Source organism: Hemitrygon akajei, chromosome 6, assembly GCF_048418815.1.
Source record: "Hemitrygon akajei chromosome 6, sHemAka1.3, whole genome shotgun sequence".
Lineage (NCBI taxonomy): Eukaryota > Metazoa > Chordata > Chondrichthyes > Myliobatiformes > Dasyatidae > Hemitrygon > Hemitrygon akajei.
In genome coordinates this window covers 117,946,222-117,968,757 of record NC_133129.1, presented here as the reverse complement: position 1 = coordinate 117,968,757, position 22,536 = coordinate 117,946,222, and the positions used below count along the sequence as shown (strand labels likewise).

At 38.9% G+C, this 22,536-nt stretch overlaps 1 protein-coding gene across 2 annotated transcripts in view; it reads left to right on the top strand.

The window, feature by feature from the left end:
• The window catches only part of LOC140729409 (embryonic protein UVS.2-like), a 97,830-nt gene that overhangs the window by 62,986 nt on the left and 12,308 nt on the right, over positions 1 to 22,536 (top strand). The window contains exons 9-10 of one of the 2 annotated variants that reach the window (XM_073049117.1): positions 3,528 to 3,655; positions 4,877 to 4,995. In XM_073049117.1, coding sequence (XP_072905218.1) covers positions 3,528 to 3,655; positions 4,877 to 4,995 — 247 coding nt within the window. The remainder of the gene's footprint in view (positions 1 to 3,527; positions 3,656 to 4,876; positions 4,996 to 22,536) is intronic. The other variant, XM_073049118.1, reaches the window with a different exon arrangement.

The following is a 22,536-nucleotide window of genomic DNA, read 5'->3' as shown; positions in this document are numbered from 1 at the left end:
TGTTGTGGTGCCGAGCTCAGCAAAGCAGACCTTTCTCTGTGCCGTCATTTTGAAAAACCTCTGTTCTGTAAGCTGTAAGATTTGGTGAGAATTGCAAGTGATAAATTGCTGCAATAGTAGAATGCATGTTTATATTTAGGCTTTCGAGAAATGCTGCAAATTGTGAATGCTACCATTCTGTCTATTTTATGGCTGTATTTCAAGTAAAAATTGTTCAAGTTGTATAAGACAGTGAGGCCTAATTTGGAATATTTTGTTCAGTTATGCTTGTCTTCTAGTTGTTTTAAACTGACGGGTCATATGGTGACCAACTAATCATCTGGCAGAACAGGCCCTCACCAGCACCAGTTTCTCCTTAGGCTCCTCCAACTTGCTCCACCTCAAGGGGGTAGCCTTGGGTTAATGCTTCAAGCCTTCTATAGTAATGCTCCCCAACTCTTTCTATACTACATTGTCAACTGCATTGGTGCTGCTTCATACACCCATGCTGAGCCTGTTAATTTCATCAACTTTGTCTCCAGCTTCCATCCTGCACTTAAATTTACTTGGTCCATTTCTAGCATCTCTCTCCCTTTTCTCAATCTCTCTGTCTGCATTTCTGGAGACAAACTGTCATTGTTTATAAACTTAGATGTTTCCATAGCTATCTTGACTATCTCTTCCCACCTGGTTTCCTGTAAAAATGCTACTCCCTTTTATCAGTTCATTTGTCTCTACAGCATCTATTCCCAAAATGGGACTTCCATTTCCAGGAAATCAGAGATGTCCCCCTTTTTCAAAGAATGGTGTTTCTCTTCCTCCAGTATTGATGCTGCCCTTATCCGCACCTCTTCTATTTCCCAGATGTCAGTGCTCACCTACCTTGCTGCCTCCTTAACAGGAAAAGTGTTCCTCGTCAACTTGTCCTCATCTACCACCCCATGAGCCTCTGCATCCAACACATCAGTCTCTGCAACAGCTACCACCTTCTATGGGATCCTACCACTAAACACATCTTTATCTACCCCTTCCTGTCCTCTGCAGGGATTGTTCACTCTGAGCTTCCTCTGTCTGTTTGTCCCTCCTAACTAATCTCTCTCCTGGCATTTATCCCTACAAGCAATAGAAATGCTGCACCTGTCCATTGACCACCTCTCTCACCTGTATTCAGGGCCCCAGTAGTCCTTCTAGGTGAGGCAACACTTCAAAGATGAATCTGTTGGGTCATCTGTTGTATCCGATACTCTTATCTACCAAAAGCAGAATTACCCAGTAAACAACCATTTTAATTCCTGTCCTCATTCACCTTTTGACATGTTGGTTCATGCTGCATCTTCTGCCACGAAGAGGCCACTCCCAGGGTGGAGGGACAACACCTTGTATTCTATCTGGGTAGCCTCCAAACTAATGGCATGAACATCAATTTCTTCCTTTGATGTTATTTATAGTTTTTTTTCCCCCTCCCATTTTTCTCCCTTCACATTTCATCTATTCCCCACTCTCACTTCTTGCCTCTGACCTTGCCCAGTGCTCCTCCTTCCCCTTTTCTCAGGGTCCACTCTCCTCTTCTATCAGATTTCTTCTTCTCCAGTCCTTTACCTTCTCCACCTACCTGGCTTCACCTTCTAACTTGTGCTCCTCCTCTTCCCCCCCCCCCCCCCCAACTTTTTTTATCCTGGCATCTTCCCCTCTTTTCAGTGCTAATGAAGGGTCTTGGTCCAAAATGTCGACTTTATATTATTTCCATACATGATGCTTCACCTGATTTCCTCCAGCATTTTGTGTTTGTTGTTCTGGTCATCCAGCAGTTGGGTTAAAGATCAACTAACTGCACAAAGTACAGGACAGGTATGTTGCAATCAGAAGGAATGAGAAGTAACAAGGTAAGAGAACCTTGGATGTCGAGGAAGGTGATGAAGTTATGCAGAAGAAGAAGAAAAAGGGGAAAAAAAGTTTAGGCAACTAGATCAAACAAAGCCCTTGACAATTATAAAGAAACCAGAAAAAGCTCAAAGGAATTAGGAAAGCCAAAAGGGGTGATGAAAAATTCATGAATTAATATCCCAATATATTCTATATATACATGAAAAGCAAAAAGGTAACTAGGGTAGGACCACTCAAAGATAAAGGGGGGAACATTTGCTTGGATGCGATGAATGTGGATGAGGTCCTAAGTGAGTACATCCATATTTACTAAGAAGGATGGGGAGGATAGGCTGATCATTTCTGAGTATATTAATATGCTAGGATATTTCAAGGTAAAGGAGGAGGCAGTGTTAGGTCTCTTATAGAGCTTTAAGATTTGTTCCCAGGCTAATGGGATATACCCTAGATTAGTGAGAGAGGCAAGAGATGAGATTGCTGGGGTCTTGACCAATATCTTAATGACCTCTAACCGCAGGGGAGGTCCCGGGGGCTGGCAAGTAACTAATGTTATTCGGGAAGGGAACTAGGATAATCTTGGAAACTGTAGACCAGTGAGTCTCATGTCAGTGATAGGGAAGTTACTGGAGAGAATTTTTGGGGATAGAATTTGATAATCTTGTAATGTAGTTAACAGTTGGCAAGTATGATGTTGTGGGCATTAGAGAGTCATGGCAGAAAAAAAATCATAGTTGGGAGCTTAACATACAAGGATCAAAAGGACAGTGTGATAGGCAGAGAGTGAAGTGGCTCTGTTGGTAAAAATAGAATCAAATCCTGGAAACAGCCAGCATAGATTGGATTGGGTGATGTAGAATCCTTGTGGGTAAGAATTAAGAAATTGCAAGGGTAAAGAAAAACCCTAATAGGATTAATATACAGGCCTCTGAACAGTAGCCAGGTTGTGGGGTACAATTTACAACAGAAAATATAAAAGGAATGTGGAAAGTAATGTAAAAAAAAGGGCAATTTTATGATAGTCATGGGGGATTTCATTATGCATGTTGATTGGGAAAATCAGGTTGGTGATGGATCTCAGGAAAACGAATTTGTAGAAAGCCTATGAGATAACTTTTTAGAGCAGCTTGTGATTGAGTCTACTGGGCTCTGTGCCCACCTCGCAAGTAAATACAGATACAAAACACCCATTTATGATCCTCTTTCTTCCCCCCCCCCCAATTTATTTTGGTTCCATGCATGGATGACCACACTGATTTTCCAGGGAACCAGTTTTGTCCCTTGCTATCACTTTGGTCTTAATACTATATCTGTAGAAGCCCTTGGGATTCTACTTCACCTTGTATGTTAGAGCAAGCTAAAGCCTTCTTTTAGCACTTCTGATTTCCCTCTAAAAGTGTTCTCTTGCATTACAGTACACCTCAAACTCCTCATTTCTTCCTTGCCTATCATTGTTGTGCATTCTCTTCTTAATCAGTATTCCTCAAAAACCAAGGAATGCATTATTCACCACCTAAGCTACTTCTAAGGCATCCTTGCTGAATTGTCAACTCTATTAAATGAAAAGATTAAGTCAGGTTTTGCTACACTGGTTGCTATTTCTAATTTGGGAACTTAGTAACATTTTATTCAAAAATAAAAGGAATTAATTATTTTGTTTAATTTAGGTATGCTTTTTCCAAAAGTCCTGGTTTACCAACCATTGTGCCAAAACTAGATCCAAATGTATATCTTGGACAATTGATGGGACTTTCTGAAACAGATATTTTGAAGATAAACAAGCTATATCAGTGTAGTAAGTACAAAATAGTAACTATTATTTTTGAAATTTTGTTTCTTTTAACACTTGCTGACTGCAAACATGTGCAGCAACCTAAAATAAGGAAACCAGCTGATTCTAGAAGCTGATATGTTTTTGAGTGAGAGAGTGGATATTTTGGCCCACTAAGTCACTGTCAAGCATAAATTATGTACACTATCAACTCCCTGCACACTAGGGATGAGGCATTTATAGAGGCAATCTACCTACCAACCTACATGTCTTTGGGATGTGGGAGGAAACCAAAGTACCTGGAGAAAACCCATATGTGCACAGGGAGAACATGCAAACTTCACACAGACAAAAACAAGGTCCAAATTGAATTTGGGTTCCTGGTTTTTTCAGGCAGCAATTCTACTAGCTGCATTACTTTGCTGCTTTTGATCAACACTTTCCTTGTAGGCAAGAGAATGAGACTGAAAATATTGTTGTATTAAGAGTTGTGGTATAACTTATGCATTAAATGGATTCCTGCTTTGCTGTTACACTTCTATGGTTGAAACTTCATGTGAACTTAATGTTTTGTTGGGACACCATTTCATTTAACAGCTTCTTCACATCAGGTTCTTGAATCCACCTGGCAAACCTTAACACTACCTGGGATCGATATCTCACTCTCGCTCTCTTCTCCCCTCAGTCATTGTATATTTTGTTGTAAGTTAGATATCATTTATGCTAATTTGTTGTGTTTGTTTTTACTTTGTTCTGTATTGTGCTGTTGCCACAAAAAGCTAATTGTGTGCATGTATATGTATACATGTTTATGAAATCAATAAACTTGAATTTGAATACAGCTTAACAAAGTCATTTGGGTTATATTATTGCCTTCCACATTTTCTAGTTTTAAACAACTATTTGCAATTTCACTCCCCCACCCCCATCACTGGATCCATATAAAAATGAGCTGCACACGGTAGGCAAATATCATTTTAATAGTTCGTAAAAAATAAATAAATAAAAATTCATTGGTAACCTAGCTATTTAACTTCATCCAGAATTAGAAACATTGACTCATTAGGTGCCTTTCTATATACAGAATATAAATAAGTAATCAAACATTCTCATTTGGGTATATCGATTCGTATAAATGGTACAGATAAAATACTTTCTTAACAGAATAATGTCCTCTTATGTAGTACATAAACATATTTTGTTTTATATTTGTAACTATGTTTATGTTTTAATTATTTTTTTCAGAAATATGTGGAAATCTGCTTACTGAAAATTATAGATATTTCACTTCTCCAAGTTTTCCAAACTTGTATCCTGACCATGCCAACTGCAAGTGGATGATCCGGGCACCCTGGCATCATAAGGTGTGTGGTAACTGCATAAGAAATATAAACAAAAATAACAACATAAGTCATCTTCAGGAAATGGAGAAGCTAAAGGAATTTACATTCCCATGAAAGGCATTTTATTTTTTTATCAATGAATTATATTTTTAGGCACAGAAAACAACCAAGTGTCATTTTCCTAATTTAAACAGTTTTTAGTAATTTAGCTGCCTATCTTGTCAGCATACGTTGTACAGCAAGTCTCTAATCATTATATAATGGTACTAACACAAAGTACATTAAGATTTAATAGCTAGGATTTTGCAGAAAAATACTGTCAGAAATCATGATATTCTGCCCATCTGAATGTAGGAATCCTACTGTTGGTGTCATGTGTCAGGTGGTCACTGTGGGTAGGTGACTGCATTATGATTTTGATCTAATGAAACTTGATGTATGAGTCAAAACTTTAAATCTGCCAGCCAAATTTGCATAAATAAGTGCAAGGCATCAGGAAGCAAATCTGATCTTTTGGTTTGAATGGATGGGAATGACTAAGACCTTTGGGAAATGGTGATATGGATGTAAAAAGTATTCCTTCTTTAAACTAACAATGGATTGTTAATTCAAATTTGTAAAGGCATTTAAAGATGCACGCAGATATTTAAATCTATTTTGCAAGTCATTTGGAATATTTTTGTTTCTGAGCTTTTAAATGATATTGAATATGTCTGAACATGTCATTCACAGTTATGCTACTCACAACATTGCAGGTCAGACTCTATTATTGATCCTGATGAATATATTCAAGTATGAACGTAGAGGATAGGAACAGGCTATTTGGCCCATAATATTGTGCTGAGCCAGCTAAAAAGCAAATCAAGAAACCAAAACTCTAATCCCTCCTACCTACACCATGCCCATTTCCCTTCATCTTCCTTACATCCATGTGTCTATCCAAGCATTTCAACCATGAAACCAGGCAGCGTATACTAGGCATCCACGACTCTGAGTAAAAAAAATCTTAGCCCTCACATCCCCCTTAAACTTTTCCTTTCTCACCCTCAATGCATGCCCTCTGGTATTAAACATTTCAACCCTGGGAAATAGATGCTTTCTGTCCACTCTATGCCTCTCATAATCTTACAAACCTCTATCAGGATTCCCCTCAGCCTCTGATGCTGCCGAGAAAACAGTCCAAGTTTACCAAACCTCTCATGATAGCACATGCCCTCTAAACCAGAGGCATTCTGGTGAACCTCTTCTGCACCCTCTCCAAAGCCACAACATCGTTCCTATAGAAGGGGGGCCAGAACTGTGTACAATACTCCAGATGTGGACTAATTAGAGTTTCATAAAGTTGCATTATAACCTCCTATCTTTTGAACTCAGTGCCTCGACTAATAAACGAAAGCATTCCATAAATCTTATTCCATAACCACCTTATTAACCTGTGTAACCACTTTCAAAGAGCTTTGAACTTGGGTCCCAAGATCTGTCTGCCCAGCAACACTGTTAAGGATACTGTTAATAGTTTCTTGCTCCTCACATTTGCCTTACTGAGGTACAACACCTCACATTTGTCTGGGTTAAACTCCATCTGTCTTGCTATTTCTCAGTCCACAACAGCAACTAGTCTATATTATGCTCTGTTCTTTGCCACTCTTCTAGACTATCCACAACTCCAGTAATCTTGGTATCATCCAAAAATGTACTAACCCACCCTTCTACATTTTCATCCAGGTCATTTAGATACACTACAAATAGCAAAGGCCCCAGCACAGATAGATCCCTGTGGAACTCCACTAATTATTGACCTCCAGCTCAAGTAAGTTCCTTCAACCAGTACCCTATGTCTTCTATGTGCAAACCAGTTCTAAATCCAAACAGCCAATTCACTGCGGACCCCATGCTTCTTAATCTTCTGGATTAGCCTCACAAAAGGGACTTTGTTAAATGCCTTACTGAAATCATGTGGACAGCATCCACTACTTTACCCTCACCAATGTCGCTTGTCACCTTGTCAACAAATTCAATCAAGTTGGTATGGCACAGCCTGCCACAAACATAGCCATGTTAGCTCTCCCTAATTTGGCAATGGGTTTCCAAATGCTCATATATTCTATCCCTGAGATTTTTTCCCAAGATTTTCCCTTATTCCCTTTTTAAATAGGGATACATTAGCCATTCGCCAGTCCTTGGAGTTTGCCTATGACTACAGAGGACACATAGATGTCCCCAGCAATCTCCTCTCTTGCCTCCTTCAATAATTTGGGGTAAATTCCATCAGGCCCTGGGGACTTATCCACTTTAATACTTGGCCTATCAGTGGCATCAACAGAACTCTACAAACCAAATAAAAGTACAGAAGGGATAAGCAGAGCAGCCATTGCTGGGAGTAGGCCAGTTGTGAGAATAGAAGCGACAGGTTTTGACTCAAAAGAGGCGTCGGCTCTGTAAAGCGTTTGTTAAGGTTTCCTTATTGTGGTTTTTCTCCCCCTCTCTTACTGTACCATTTAAATTGCTGTGGAGTGCTCTTCGTGCCAAATGTTGGAGAGCTGGGAGACCCAGAGTCTCCCCAGGAACTAATCTGCGTGAAGTGCATCCGGCTGCAGCTCCTTGAAGACCATGTTAGGGATCTGGAACAGCAACTAGATGAACTTCAGTTTGTACGGGAGAGCAAAGATATAATTGATCAAAGTTACAGGGAAGTAGTCACCCCAAAGTTGCAGGAGGCAAGTAGTTGAGTGACTTTCAGGAGAAATAGAAATAGGCAATTAGAATAAAGCACCCCTGTGGCCATTCCCCTCACAGACAAGTATACTGCTTTGGATACTTTTGTGGGGGATAACCTCCCGGGAGAATGCAACGGCGACCAGGTTACAGGTGCTGAGCATGGGTCTGTGGTGCAGTAGGGGAAGAGAGAGAAGAAGGGAGTGGTAGTGATAGGAGACTGGATAGTAAGGAGAACATACAGGAGATTCCGTGGACATGAACGGGACACCCGGATGGTATGTTGCTTCTCAGTTGCCAGGGTCAGGGATCAATGACATAGGAAGGAAAAGCAATGAGGTCCTGAAAAGAGACTTCAGAGCACTAGGTAGAAAGCTGAGAAGCAGGACCTCCTGGGTAGTAATTTCTGGATTGCTGCCTGTGCCACTTGCCAGTGAGGGTAGAAACAGGATGATTTGGCAGATAAATGTGTGGCTGAGAAGCTGGTGCAGGGGGCAGGGCTTCAGGTTCTTGGATAATTGAGATCTCTTCTGGGGGAGGTATGACCTATTCAAAAGTAATAGGTTGCACCTGAATCCGAGGGGGGTCCAATATTCTTGCAGGCAGGTTTGTTCAAGCTGTTGGGAAGGGTTTAAACTAACTTGTCAGGGGTTGGGAAACGGAGTGAAGGGATTCAGGATAGGATGGATGGTAAAAAAGTAAAGATAGTTGCAGGGAGATTGTCAGGAAGGGCAGGCAGGTGTTGGGACTTGGTTGCAGCCAGTAGACTGAGTATCAAATTAAGGGTACAGAATCAGAAAAGATAGCAAATACGGTACTCAAGGTGCTGTATCTAAATGCACGTAGTAGAAGAAGCAAGGTGGATGATCTTGTTGCAATATTACAGATTGCCAGATATGATGTGTGGCCATCACTGAATTGTGGCTGAAGGATGGTTGTAATTGGGAGCTGAATGTCCAAGGTTACATGTTATAACGGAGGGATAAAAAAAGTAGGCAGAGGGGGTGGTGTGTCTCTACTGGTAAAGAATGACGTCAAATCATTAGAAAGATGTGACATAGGATTGGAAGATGTTGAATCCTTATGGGTTGAGTTAAGAAACTACAAGGGTAAAAGGGCATTGATGGCAGTTATATACAGGCCTCCCAACAGTGGCTGGGAGGTGGACCACAGGTTACAACAGGAAATAGAAAAGACAAGACAAAAGGGCAATGTTATGGTAGTCATGGGAGATGTTAATATACAGGTCTTTTAGGAAAATCAGGTTAGTAATGGATCTCAAGAGAGTAAGTTTGTTGAATGCCTAAGAGATAGCTTTTTAAAGCAGTTTGTCGTTGAGCCTGCTAGGGGATCAACTATACTGGATTGGGTGTTAAGTAATGAACCGGAGACGATTTGGGAGCTTAAGGTAAAAGAACCCTTAGGAACTAGTGATCACAATATGATTGTGTTCAATTTGAAATTTGATGGGGTGAAAGTAAAGTCTGATGTAGCAGTATTTCAGTGGAGTAAGGGAAATTACAATCATATGAGAGAGGAGTTGGCCAAAGTAAATTAGAAGGAGCTGTTGGCAGGGACGTCAGCAGAACAGCAATAGTATGCATTTCTGAGAAAAATGAGGAAGGTGCAGGATATGTGTATTCCAAAAATGAAGATGGACTCAGATGGTAAAATAGAACCATGGCTGACAAGGGAAGTCAAAGCTATTGTAAAAGCAAAAGAAAGTGCATACAATAAAGTAAAAATTAGTGGGAAGAGAGAGGATTGGGAAGTTTTAAAAAACCTACAGAGAGCAACTAAAAATATTAGAAGGCAAAAGATGAAATATGAAAGCAAGCTAGCAAATAATATCAAAGTGGATAGTAAAAGTTTTTAAGTATCTTAAAAGAGAAATGAGAGTGGATATAGGACCACTTGAAAATGAGGCAGGAGAGAGGGGTCAAGGAAATGGTTGATGAACTAAATGAGTATTTTGCATCAGTCTTCACTGTGGAAGACACTAGCAGTATGTCTGATGTGTGTGAAGGAAGAGAAGTGGATGCAGTTACTGTTACAAGAGAGAAGGTGCTCAAAAAATCTGAAAGACTTAAAGGTATATAAGTCACCTGGACCAGAGGAACTGCACCCTAGGGTTCTGACAGAGGTAGTGTTAGAGATTGTGGTGGCATTAGAAATGATGTTTCAAAAAGCACTGGACTCTGGCATAATGCCAGAAGACTGGAAAATTGTAAATGTCACCCCACTCTTTAAGAAAGGAGGAAGGCTCAGAAAGGAAATTATAGACCAGTTAGCCGAACTCAGTGGTTGGGAAGATGTTGGAATCAATTGTTAGGAAGAGGTTATGGAGTACTTGGTTATACAGGACAAGATGGTACAAAATCAGCATGGTTTCCTTCATGGAAAATCCTGCTTGACGAACCTGTTGGAATTCTTTGAGGAGATTACAAGTAGGAGAGATAAAGATAATGCAATGGATGTTATATATTTGGACTTTAAAAAGGCTTTTGACAAGGTGCCCCACATGAGGTTGCTTACCAAGTTAAGAGCCCGTGGTATTATAGGGAAGTTACTAACATGGTTAGAACATTTGGCTGATTGGTAGGAGGCAGCTAGTGGGAATAAAAGGCTCCTTTCTGGTTGGCTGCCAGTGATCAGTGGTGTTCTGCAGAGGTTGGTGTTGGGACCACTTCTTTTTATGCTGTATATAAATGATTTAGATGATGGAATAGATGGCTTTGTGGCCAAGCTTGCAGATGATATGAAGATTAGTGGAGTGGCAGGTAGTGTTGAGGAAACAATGCAGAAGGACTTGGACAGGTTAGGAGAATAGACAAAGTGGCAAGTGAAATACAATATTGGAAAATGCATGGTCATGCACTTGGGTAGTGGAAATAAATGTGCAAACTATTTTTTAAACAGGGAGAAAATCCAGGAATCTGAGATGCAGAGGGACTTGTGAGTCCTTGTACTTGCAGGTTGAGTTGGTGGTGAGGAAGGCAAATGCAATGTTGACATTCACTTCAAGAGGTCTAGAATACAAGAGCAAGGATGTGATGCTGAGGTTTTATAAGGTAGTGGTGAGGCCTCGCCTGAAATATTGTGAAGAGTTTTGGGTCTCTCATCTTGGAAAAGATGTGCTGGCATTGGAGAGGGTCCAGAGAAGGTTTACAATGATGATTCCAGGAATGAAAGGTTTATCATATTAAAGAATGTTTGATGGCTCTGGGTCTGTACTCGCTGGAATTCAGAAGAATGAGGGGGGGATCTTACTGAAACCTTTCGAATGTTGAAAGGCCTAGACAGAGTAAATGTGGAAAGGATATTTCCCATGGTGGGAGAGTCTAGGACAAGAGGACACAGCCTCAGGATAGAGGGGCACCCTTTCAGAACAGATATGGAGAAATTTTTTTAGCCAAATGGTGGTGAGTTTGTGGAATTTGTTGCCATATGCAGCTGTGGGGGCCAGGTCGTTGGGTGTATTTAAGGCAGAGATTGATAAGTTCTTGATTGAACATGGCATCAAAGGTTACAGGGAGAAGGTTGAGAACTGGGGTTGAAACATAGAAACCTACAGCGCAATATAGGCCCTTCGGCCCACGAAGTTGTGCCGAACATGTCCCTACCTTAGAAATTACTAGGCTTACCTATAGCCCTCTATTTTTCTAAGCTCCATGTACCTATCTAAAGAGACCCTATTGTATCCGTCTCCACCACCGCTGCCGGCAGCCCATTCCACGCACTCACCACTCTCTGAGTAAAACATTTACTCCTGACATCTCCTCTGTACCTACTCCCCAGCACCTTAAACCTGTGTCCTCTTGTGGCAGCCACTTCAGCCCTGGGAAAAAGCCTCTGACTATTCACACGATCAATGCCTCTCATAATCTTATACACCTCTGTCAGGTCACCTCTTATCCTCCGTCGCTCCAAGGAGAAAAGGCTGAGTTCGCTCAACCTGTTTTCATAAGAAGTGCTCCCCAATCCAGGCAACGTCCTTGTAAATCTCCTCTGCACCCTTTCTATGGCTTCCACATCCTTCCTGTAGTGAGGCAACCAGAACTGAGCACAGTACTCCAAGTGGGGTCTGACAAGGACAGCTGCAACATTACCTCTCAGCTCTAAATTCAATTCCATGATTAATGAAGGCCAATACACTGTATGCCTTCTTTGGACATCAAAGATTTAAAAGCGAGCCGCACTTCATCACTTCTGGACTATAATCCTCCACCAGACAGAATTGGAAATCCTGCAATTTAACCATCCCAAACGGCGAGCCGAGCGAATAAGCTGCTCTTTAACATGCACATAGTGAAATCGAACAATTACAACTGGTGGTTTAGATGAAGCAGTTGTTGATCGGCACATAACTCTATGGGCACAATTGAGTAACGGAGGACTGTCTGGGAATTCAGAAGGGAACGCATCCTTTGAAAGTTGAGCGAAATACTTCGTAGGGTCCCCTTGTTCGATGCTTTCAGGGAGACCAAGTATGCGTAGGTTCTGTCTTCTAGAACGATTTTCAGAATCGATGCTCTTGGCTTTAAGTATTTCCAACTGCTTAATCGCTGAAGATAGCTTCTTTTCCAAATCCTCAATTTTCAAGTCACGCTTCTGAGCGTCTTCTTGCAAAGTTGCGATTAAAGTTTGATGCTGTTTAACTTCATGACCAATCTTATCCAGAGAATCCTGAAAGACCTTTAAATCTTCTTTAAAAGTTTGTCATTGTTCTTCAAATTTTTGATTTAAAAGCTCCAGTAACGTAAGACAATTCAGTCTGTTTAGGATCAGTCTTTTTTTTCTTTCCGTTACCATTAGAATCTTTTCCAGTCTCGCCCTTTAGATCTTAAAGCCATTTCTGTACTCATTTCTTCAAAATTCACAGTACAGACTCAAAAATAAATACAAAAAAAGTAATAAAAATCTTCTAGTGTAGGTAAAAATAGGTTAAATAAGGGTGATCATAAGTTAAAAATGTAAAGGTTATGGAGCGAATCCAAAACTACTCACTCCATGAGCGTCTCCTGGTGACCTCTGTATGCCTTCTTTCTTTTTACAATATTTTTATTCAGAAGAAAAAAACAAGATTTACAGAGTGCAACACATAGATACATCTCAACATAAATTGTGTACATTCATATATTGTAATAAAATTGATCAAAATGTTATAGCATATCACATAAAGGTATACCACTCTGTAATCAAAAATTTAAAGATAGGTCATACGTCATAAAAGAATTTTTTTATATAAAAAAAGTCAATCCCCTACCAACTACCAAAGAAAAAAGCTGATGGATGATAATGGATAATTAGGAAAAAAACATATTCGCTTAAGAAGAGAAGATAGAAATATACATAAAAGTCTGTGCACTGTTAAACTTTATAAATTGGTAAAGTAATTTAGGAAAGGTCCCCAGATATCATAAAAAGATTGTTTCAAACTTAAGACTGAGCAGCGGATCTTCTCTAAATTTAAATAAGACATAATATCACGTAGCCATTGAAGATGTGTAGGAGGGGTAGACTCCTTCCATTTAAGCAAGATTGCTCTCCTTGCTAAAAGAGAGGTAAAAACTAAAACCTGTAGGTTAGGAGTATTTAAAGTTATATCTTCATTTGCAATAATACCAAACAAGGCAGTAAGGGGATTTGGGTCAAATTGGACCCTAAAACAATGTAAGAATGTATGGAATACTTCCCGCCAAAACTTTTCAATTTTAGGGCAAAACCAAAACATGAATTAAAGAGGCATCAGCAGAGTTCCATTTATTACAAAGTGGAGAAACGTTCGGATAAAAACTGGACAGCTTCTGTTTAGAAATGTAAGCTCTATGAACCACTTGAAATTGTAGAAGAGAATGACGAGCACAGAAAGATGATTTATTAACCTGTTTAAGAATTTTATTCCATCTTTCATCAGAAATCTGACAATTTAGGTCATCCTCCCAAGCTTTTTTTATTTTATCTAAGAAGTCTTGTCTAGAATCAATCAACAAGTTATAGATACCGGTAATAGAACCATTAACAAAAGGTTTTAAATTTAAAAGATCGTCCAGTAAATTTTTATCAGGACCTATAGGAAAAGTAGTTAATTAGAAACGTAAGAAATCTCTAATTTGAAGGTATCTGTAAAAATGTGTTTTTGGCCGTGCAAATTTAGTTGACAGTTGGTCAAATGAAGCAAGAGATCTTGAGATAAACAGGTCCCAAAAGCACTTAATACCTAGTTCATCCCAATCCTTAAAGACTTTGTCAGTCATGGAAGGGATAAAATAATAATTAAGGAGAATGGGAGATGATAATGAAAAATTCGCTAAAACAAAAAAATTTCTAAATTGAGACCAGATCCTTAAAGTTTGCTTAACAATTATGTTAACTGTTGTTTTATTTGCTGAAAAAGAGTGATCCAAGAAGAGAGACAATAGAGGAATTTTTTACAGAATTAACTTCTAAGGAGACCCATAATGGGCAATCTTTACGATAAATATATTAGGACCAAAAAGTAATATTCCTTATATTGGCAGCCCAATAGTAAAACCTAAAATTGGGTAGGGCTAATCCACCCATCTCTTTATTTCTTTGTAGGTAAACTTTACTTAAACGAGCTTGTTTATTATTCCAAATATAAGATGTTAAAATTGAATCTAAAGAATCAAAGTAGGTCTTAGGAGTAAAAATAGGTAAAGCCTGAAAAAGATATAAAAATTTAGGAAGAATCTTCATTTTAATCGAATTAATTTGGCCAATTAGGGATAAAGAAAGAGGAGACCGTTTAGAAAGCGTCTTTTTTTCACATAATTCAATAAGGGGTTTAAGTTTTCTTTAAATAAATTCTTGAAGTTTTTAGTAATTGTTACACCTAGATATGTAAATTGACTTGTAACAACTTGGAACGGAAATTTGGCATTTGATGACATTAGGCCATTAAAGGAAATAGCTCACTTTTATGTAAATTCAGCTTATATCCTGAAAAAAAAACTAAACTGGGAAATTAAAGAAAGAACCAAAGGTAAAGAAGTTTCAGTGTTAGAGATAAAAAGTAAAATATCATCAGTGTATAATGAAATTTTATGAGTCATACCTTCCCTTAGTATACCAGAAATGTCCTTAAGATTCTCGAAATACTATTGCTAAGGGTTCTATAGCTAGAGCAAAAAGTAAAGGACTAAGAGGGCAGCCTTGTCTAGTTCCCTGCTGTAATTTAAAGGGCTTAGAAATTTGAGAGTTAGTAATAACCTGAGCGGTAGGAGACAAGTAAATTAATTTAACCCAATGAATAAAATTAGGCCCAAAATTAAACTTTCCTAAAGTCTTAAAAAGATAATTCCACTCAATCCTGTCAAAGGCTTTTTCTGCATCTAAGGACTCTGCTATTTTTTTGGATGGTGAATATATCACATTCAATAACTGACGTATATTAAAATGTGAGTAATGATTTTTAATAAATCCTGTCTGGTCATGTGATATAATAGATGGTAAAATATTTTCAAGTCTTCGAGCTAAGATTTTGGATAAAATTTTTGCATCAACATTTAATAAAGAAATCGGTCTGTATGAAGAACATTTAGCTGGATTTTAATTTTTTTTAAGAATAAGAGAAATAAAAGCTTCATAAAAAAATTGAGGGAGTTTACCTGATTTAAAAGACTCTGATAAAACAGAGGATAAATAAGGTGTATGTAATGTAGTGAAAGTTTTATAAAACTCCCCAGGAAAGCCATCAGGTCCTGGGGTCTTACCAGAATGTAAAGCACGTATAGCCTCAGCCACTTCTTCATTGGAAATAGGCTGATCTAACTGTGTTAGACTATCAGCAGACAATGTAGGAATGTTGATATTACTGAAAAAAGCATTCATATAGGTATCATCTAGAGAAGAGACTGATATAACTTAAGGTAAAAGTCTTTAAATGCGTTGTTAATTTCAGAATGGTCGGATATCTTAGTACCGTTATCTTTAAAAATTTCCGTGATTTGACGATTAACTGTAAAAGATTTTAAGCGATTGGCTAATAAACTACCTGTTCTATCCCCGTGAATGTAAAATTGAGTTTTATTTTTCAACAGCTGTCGTTCAATTGGGTAAGTCAGCAGAAGATTATACTTGGATTGGATTTCAATCCACTTATTATATATACTTGGATCTGGAGATAGGGCATACTTTTGATCAAGATCTTTTAATATTGCTGCTAGGTCAGACCTTTCTTTGTCAGCTTTTTTCTTTATATAGTTAGAGTAAGAGATAATTTCTCCACAAATATATGCTTTAAAAGTATCTCAGACTATAGTACCAGCAGTATCTTCTTTAAAAATTTTTCTTTAAAGAAAAAAGTAATATGGTTTTCCAAAAACTTTAGAAAATTTTTATCAGATAACAATGATAAGTTAAAATGCCAACTTCTATTTGATACAGAATAAACAGGTAATCTTAAAGCCAGAAGCACAGGTGCATGATCAGACAAAGCAATCTCCTTATAATCACAGGATCGTACCAGTGGAAGCAAGTTTCTATCTATAAAAAAGTAGTCAATCCGAGAGTACATATAATGAACCTGAGAGAAATATGAATATTCCTTTTCTTGAGGGTGCAAAAAACGCCACATGTCGAGAATACCACATTGAAATAGAAAAGATTTAATAAGTAGGACTGATTTATTAGTGACAGGGGTTTTACTTGAAGAGCGGTCTAATATAGGGTCAAGCCAAAAATTAAAATCTCCACCCATCACTAAGGAATACCGATTCAAATCAGGCAGAAAAGAGAAAAGACGTTCAAAGAACAAGGAGTCATCTGTATTTGGAGCGTATACATTCGCAAATACCATTAGTTTATTCTCAAGACTACCCGAAACAATAACAAAGCGCCCATTTGTATCAGAAATTACATTATGTTGAATAAAGGATACAGTCTGATCAAACAGGATAGAAGACGCCTCTCGATCTAGATTGAGAGGGTGAGTGAAAATGTATACCCTTCCATCCTTTGAAAGAACGTGAAATATCATCTTTACAAATATAGGTTTCTTGAAGAAAGATTATACGAGTTTTAAGTTTCCGGATATAAGAGAAAATCTTGTTTAACAGGGTTATTTAGACTTTTCACATTAAAACTGAGTATATTAATAAAAGAATCCATCAAGTCTCCTTTAGTAATGTATAAAAGGTAATCACAGACATGTAGATAGCGAATAAATAAAACAGTAAAAACATCCAATCAGCTTTCTGGAAGAACCCATTTCCCCCTCCCTCTCCCCAAAGAGAGAAATCAGCCAAGGGAGGCTGAAGACTAATTCTAATGTTCCCAACCCAGAACTCCGGTGGCTCCAGAAAATATATATGTATAGCTGTGCTGAATAAACTATTGTAAATATATATATATATGTATACAAAAACAAAATATCAAAGTAAATAAGTTTGCTATTTACGAAAAAAAACCATGGGAAAATATAAGTATTAGTCTCGGTAAAAAGGAAAGACAATAAAATCAAATATTAGTAGAAGCCAATAAGGAAAACAACATAGACTTGCGGGTGCAAAAAAAAAAGTAAAGAAACAAATAGAAAATAATTAGAAAGGGAAATGGTTTAGATAGCTTCCTACATGACTAATTTAAGACATTCAAGGGAGAAAAAAACAAAATGACAAAATGGTAAAATAATGAAAAAAACAAAAACCAGCAATAAGAAATATAGAATGTTGTATACTATTGAAAAACAGTAAAAGACCGAAAGGTATATAAATAATCAAAATCAAAAGATAGGAAAAATCTGAGTGAATTTAAAGTAAAGCAAAACACCCTATAGTTTCATTCATCAGTAATTACTACATGTACACCCTACATAATTACTTACATTCAAATTACTAAAAGGAAGGTAAAAATCAACATAACACTGAAAGAATATAACATATTGTTTAAAAAGTAACATTAGAGGACCCGTATAAAGGCGGAAAACAGCAAAAGAGAAAATGGATGCGGTCTGCCTGCATATTTTGCATAGTTTGAAAGATAGCAAGGCGCCAATTACTTAATCAAACAAATGTTTAAGGCTTCGTAAACCAAGAGACCTTGTTATCAACAAAGCGCCAATTACTTGATTGAACAGCTGAAATTAAAACATTTAGCATAAAGAGAAATATTCAAGGTTGAATTTAAGTATGGAGACTATGTAAAAATTTCTTAGCTTCTTCAGGCTTCGTAAACCAAGAAACCTTGAGTTTACACGGATCTCTGAGAGAAAGGCGACAGCCAAACTCAAAAAGATCAGACATGACCTCTTTAAAAGCCTGTCTAGCTCTTAGAACTTCCAGTGGATAATCTTGAATGATCCGAAACTGTTGATCACAAAATTGTAATATGCGTTTCTTCCTTGATTCACGAAGGATCTGTTCTTTAAGCTGATAGTCATAAAAGCGAATGATAATAGAGCGAGGTTTGGCAGGATCCCAATTAGGCGGGGTAACTCGGTGAATGCGCTCAAATTTTGGTAGTTCCAATAATATATCAGGGAATAAATCTTTCAGCATTTGAGCACAAAAATCAATAGGTTGGTTACCCTCCAGTTTTTCAGGAAGCCCAAGAATTCTGATATTGCACCTTCGGTTCCTGGTCTCCAAATCTGTAAGTTTCTTCAGTAACGCGTTGTATTTTTTAAGTTGTTCCTTAGAAATTTTCTTGTAATCTTCGATATCCTTCTGCAACACCAGCAGAGATTTTTTGTGTACCTTAATACGAATTTCATGGTCATTCACAGTCTGCTGTATACTTCCTAGTTTCCGATTAAGCGTTTTCAGTTCAGATTTAACCAGGTCGAAGGAATTCTGTAACAAGTCAAACTTGGATTCCAAGTCATCCAGTTTATCCAATTTTTCGAGTCTCTCTGACATTTGTTGAAACATTTCAGTCAAAGTCTCTAAAGTAGTCTCTTTTTTAGAGTGTTTTCTACTCGTGGTGCTCATAGTGCTCTCACCGAGATAGGTTTAAACAACAAAGTAAGTGAATAATTTTGGAGCACGTAGCTACTGCAACCTACTCCATTACAGCCACCGGAAGTCTGTATGCCTTCTTAACCACAGAGTCAACCTGCGCAGCTGCTTTGAGTGTCCTATGGACTTGGACTCAAAGATCCCTCTGATCCTCCATACTGTCAGGAGTCTTACCATTAATGCTATATTCTGCCATCATATTTGACCTACCAAACTGAACCACTTGATACACTATCAATAACTCCAAAAGACTGGAAGTAGAGTAAATTCTGTAAGGCTTTTATTAGCAGTAAAACGGAGCACATGCTGGATGACTGGGGGAGGAGCAGAGACACAATCACCTTTATCCAGGGGTCTGTGGGAGGAGCCACAGGAGCAGTCAGCAGAGGGGCGTGTCTAGACAAATATGCATGGTTTACCACACCACTTCACACATAACTGGATTGAACTGCATCTACCACTTCTCAGCCCAGTTTTGCATCCTATCAAAGTCCCACTGTAACTTCTGACAGCCCTCCACATTATCCACAATACCTCCAACCTTTGTGTTATCAGCAACTTACTAATCCACCCTTCCACTTCCTCATCCAGGTCATTTATAAAAATCACAAACAGTAAGGGTCCCAGAACAGATTCCTGAGGCACACCACTGGTCACCGACCTCCATGCAGAATATGACCCGTCTACAACCACTCTTTGTCTTCTGTGGGCAGGCCAGTTCTGGATCCACAAAGCAATGTCCACTTGGACCCATGCCTCCTAACTTTCTCAATAGCCTTGCATGGAGTACCTTATAAAATGCCTTGCTGAAATCCATGTACACTACATCTACTGCTCTTCCTTCATCAATGTGTTTAGTCACATCCTCAAAAAATTCAATCAGGCTCGTAAGGCATGACCTGCCCTTGACAAAGCCATGCTGACTATTCGTAATCATATTATACCTCTCTAAATGTTCAAAAATTCTGTGCCTCTCAGGATTTTCTCCGTCAACTTACCAACCACTGAAGTAAGACTCACTGGTCTATAATTTCCTGGGCTGTCTCTATTCCCTTTCTTGAATAATGGAACAACATCTGCCACCCTCCAATCCTCCGGAACCTCTCCCGTCCCCATTGATGATTCAAAGATCATTGCCAGAGGCTCAGCAATCACCTCCCTCGCCTCCCATAGAAGCCTGGGGTATATCTCATCCGGTTGTAGTGACTTATCCAACTTGATGCATTCCAAAAGCTCCAGTACATCCCCTTTCTTAATATGTACATGCTCAAGATTTTCAGACTGCTGCAAGTCATCACTACAATCACCAAGATCCTTTTTCATAGTGAATACTGAAGTAAAGCATTCATTAAGTACCTCTGTTATTTCCTCCTGTTCCGTGCACACTTTCCCACTGTCACACTTGATAGGTCCTATTCTTTCACGTCTTATCCTCTTGCTTCCAATATACTTGTAGAATGCCTTGGGGTTTTCCTTAATCCTGCCCACCAAGGCCTTCTCATGGCCCCTTTTGGATCTCCTAATTTCTTTTTTAAGAAGTTCCTTCCTGTTAGCCTTATAATCTTCTACATCTCCAACATTACCTAGCTCTCTGAACCTTTTGTAAGCTTTTCTTCTTGACTAGATTTATTACAGCGTTTGTACACCACGGTTTCTGTACCTTACCATAACTTCCCTGTTTCATTGGAACATTCCTAACGCAGAACTCCACACAAATATCCCCTGAACATTTGCCACATGTCTTCCGTATTTTTCCCAGAGAACATCTGTTCCCAATTTAAGCTTCCAATTTCCTGTTTGATAGCCTCATAATTCCTCTTACTCTAATTAAATGCTTTTCTAATTTGTCTGTTCCTATCTCCTATCTCTCTCCAATGCTATTGTAAAGGATATAAAATTATGATCACTATCTCCAAAATGCTCTTTCACTGGGAGATCTGACACCTTGACCAGGTTCATTTCCCAATACCAAATCAAGTACAGTCTCTCTTCTTGTAGGCTTATCTACATATTGTGTCAACAAACCTTCATAACAAACTCCACTCCTTCTAAACCCCTTGCTCTAGGGAGATGCCAACTGATATTTGGGAAATTAAAATCTCCCATCACAACAACTCTTATTATTACACCTTTCCAGGATCTGTTTCATTATCTGCTCCTCAATATCCCTGTTACTATTGGGTGGCCTATTAAAAACACCCAGTAAATTTATTGACCCCTTCCTGTTCCTAACCTCCACCCACAGAGACGCTGTAGACAATCCCTCCGCGGTGCCCACCTTTTCTGCGGACGTGACACTATCGCTGATCAACAGTGCCACACCTCCACTTTTACCTCCCTCTCTGTCCTTTCAGAAACATCTAAAACCTGGCACTTGAAGTAACTATTCCTGTCCCTAAGCCATGCAAGTCTGTAGTGGCCACCACATCATAGCTCCCAAGTACTGATCCATGCTCTAAGCTCATCCATTTTGTTCACAATACTCCTTGCATTAAAATAGACACATCTCAAACCATCCGTCTGAGTGTGTCCTTTCTGCATCACCTGCCTATCCTCCCTCACACACTGCCTCCAAGCTTTCTCTATTTGTGAGCCACCACCTCTTCTCCAGTGTCTTCAGTTCGGTTCCCACTCCCCAACAATTCTAGTTTAAACTCTCCCCAGTAGCCTGAGCAAACCTTCCCACCAGGATATTGGTCCCCTGGGATTCGAGTGTGACCCGTCCTTTTTGTACAGGTCACACCTGCCCCAAAAGAGGTCCCAGTGATCCAGAAATCTGAATCACTGCCTCCTGCTCCAACCTCTCAGCCATGCATTTATCCACCTCATTCTATTCATGTACTCACTGTCATGTGGCACTGGCAGTAATCCTGAGATTACTACCTTTGCGGTCCTGATTCTCAACTTCCTTCCTAACTCCCTGTAGTCTTTTTTTCAGGACTGCTTCCCTTCTCCTACCCATGTCATTGGTACCAGTATGTAAAAAGCCATATTAAATATACTGTGATTCAGTGTTGTAAAACAATAAAACATAAAATCTTCGAAGGGGCTGAATGCTTTTTATAGGCACTCTGTCTAGCCTGCATTGCTTGCAGAGGTGAAGGTCACAGTTACTGCAATTTTCTTATGTCCAGGTGATTATGAGTGGCAACAGCTGATCAATGCCATAAATTCTAGTTCGCTGCCTACTGCATTACAGCTCTATACTCAAAGAAAGGGACCTGCTTTGCTTTTCTTGTAGTATAAATCATGAAACTGAGCATGAGTGTGAGTTTGGCGGCATTGTAGACTTTTCCAAAAAGTCAGTGGTAATAAGCTACATCTCTGGGCATTTTGATCTCTCCTTCAGAATAGAAAGTTCTTTCTGAGTGACACATACTATCAATCTAAGATCAATGCCAGGAGCTCACATGATTCAAATAGGCAGTTCACTTTGCTAACCACATTACATGGAACATTATATTCTATGCTATTGCACTTCAGGTGCTTATAGCACAGAAACATGCCCTTAGGTCCATCTATTCCATGCCAAACTGTTGTTCTGCCTGCATCTCGACTTCCCATTCTACGAGGGGTGATTGATAAGTTTGTGGCCTAGGGTAGGAGTCAATTTTAGAAAACCTAGCACATTTATTTTTCAACATAGTCCTCTCCTACATTTACACACTTAGTCCAGCGGTCATGGAGCATATGGATCATGGACCTCCAGAAAGTGTCCACAGCAGGGGTGATTGATAAGTTTGTGGCCTAAGTTAGAAGGAGATGAATTATTAACTTCAGACTTTCTGTATAATCACTCAAAGAGTTGACCTGCATGTGCATGTAACGAGAGCTGTATAACTTACCTCCTACCTTAGGCCACAAACTT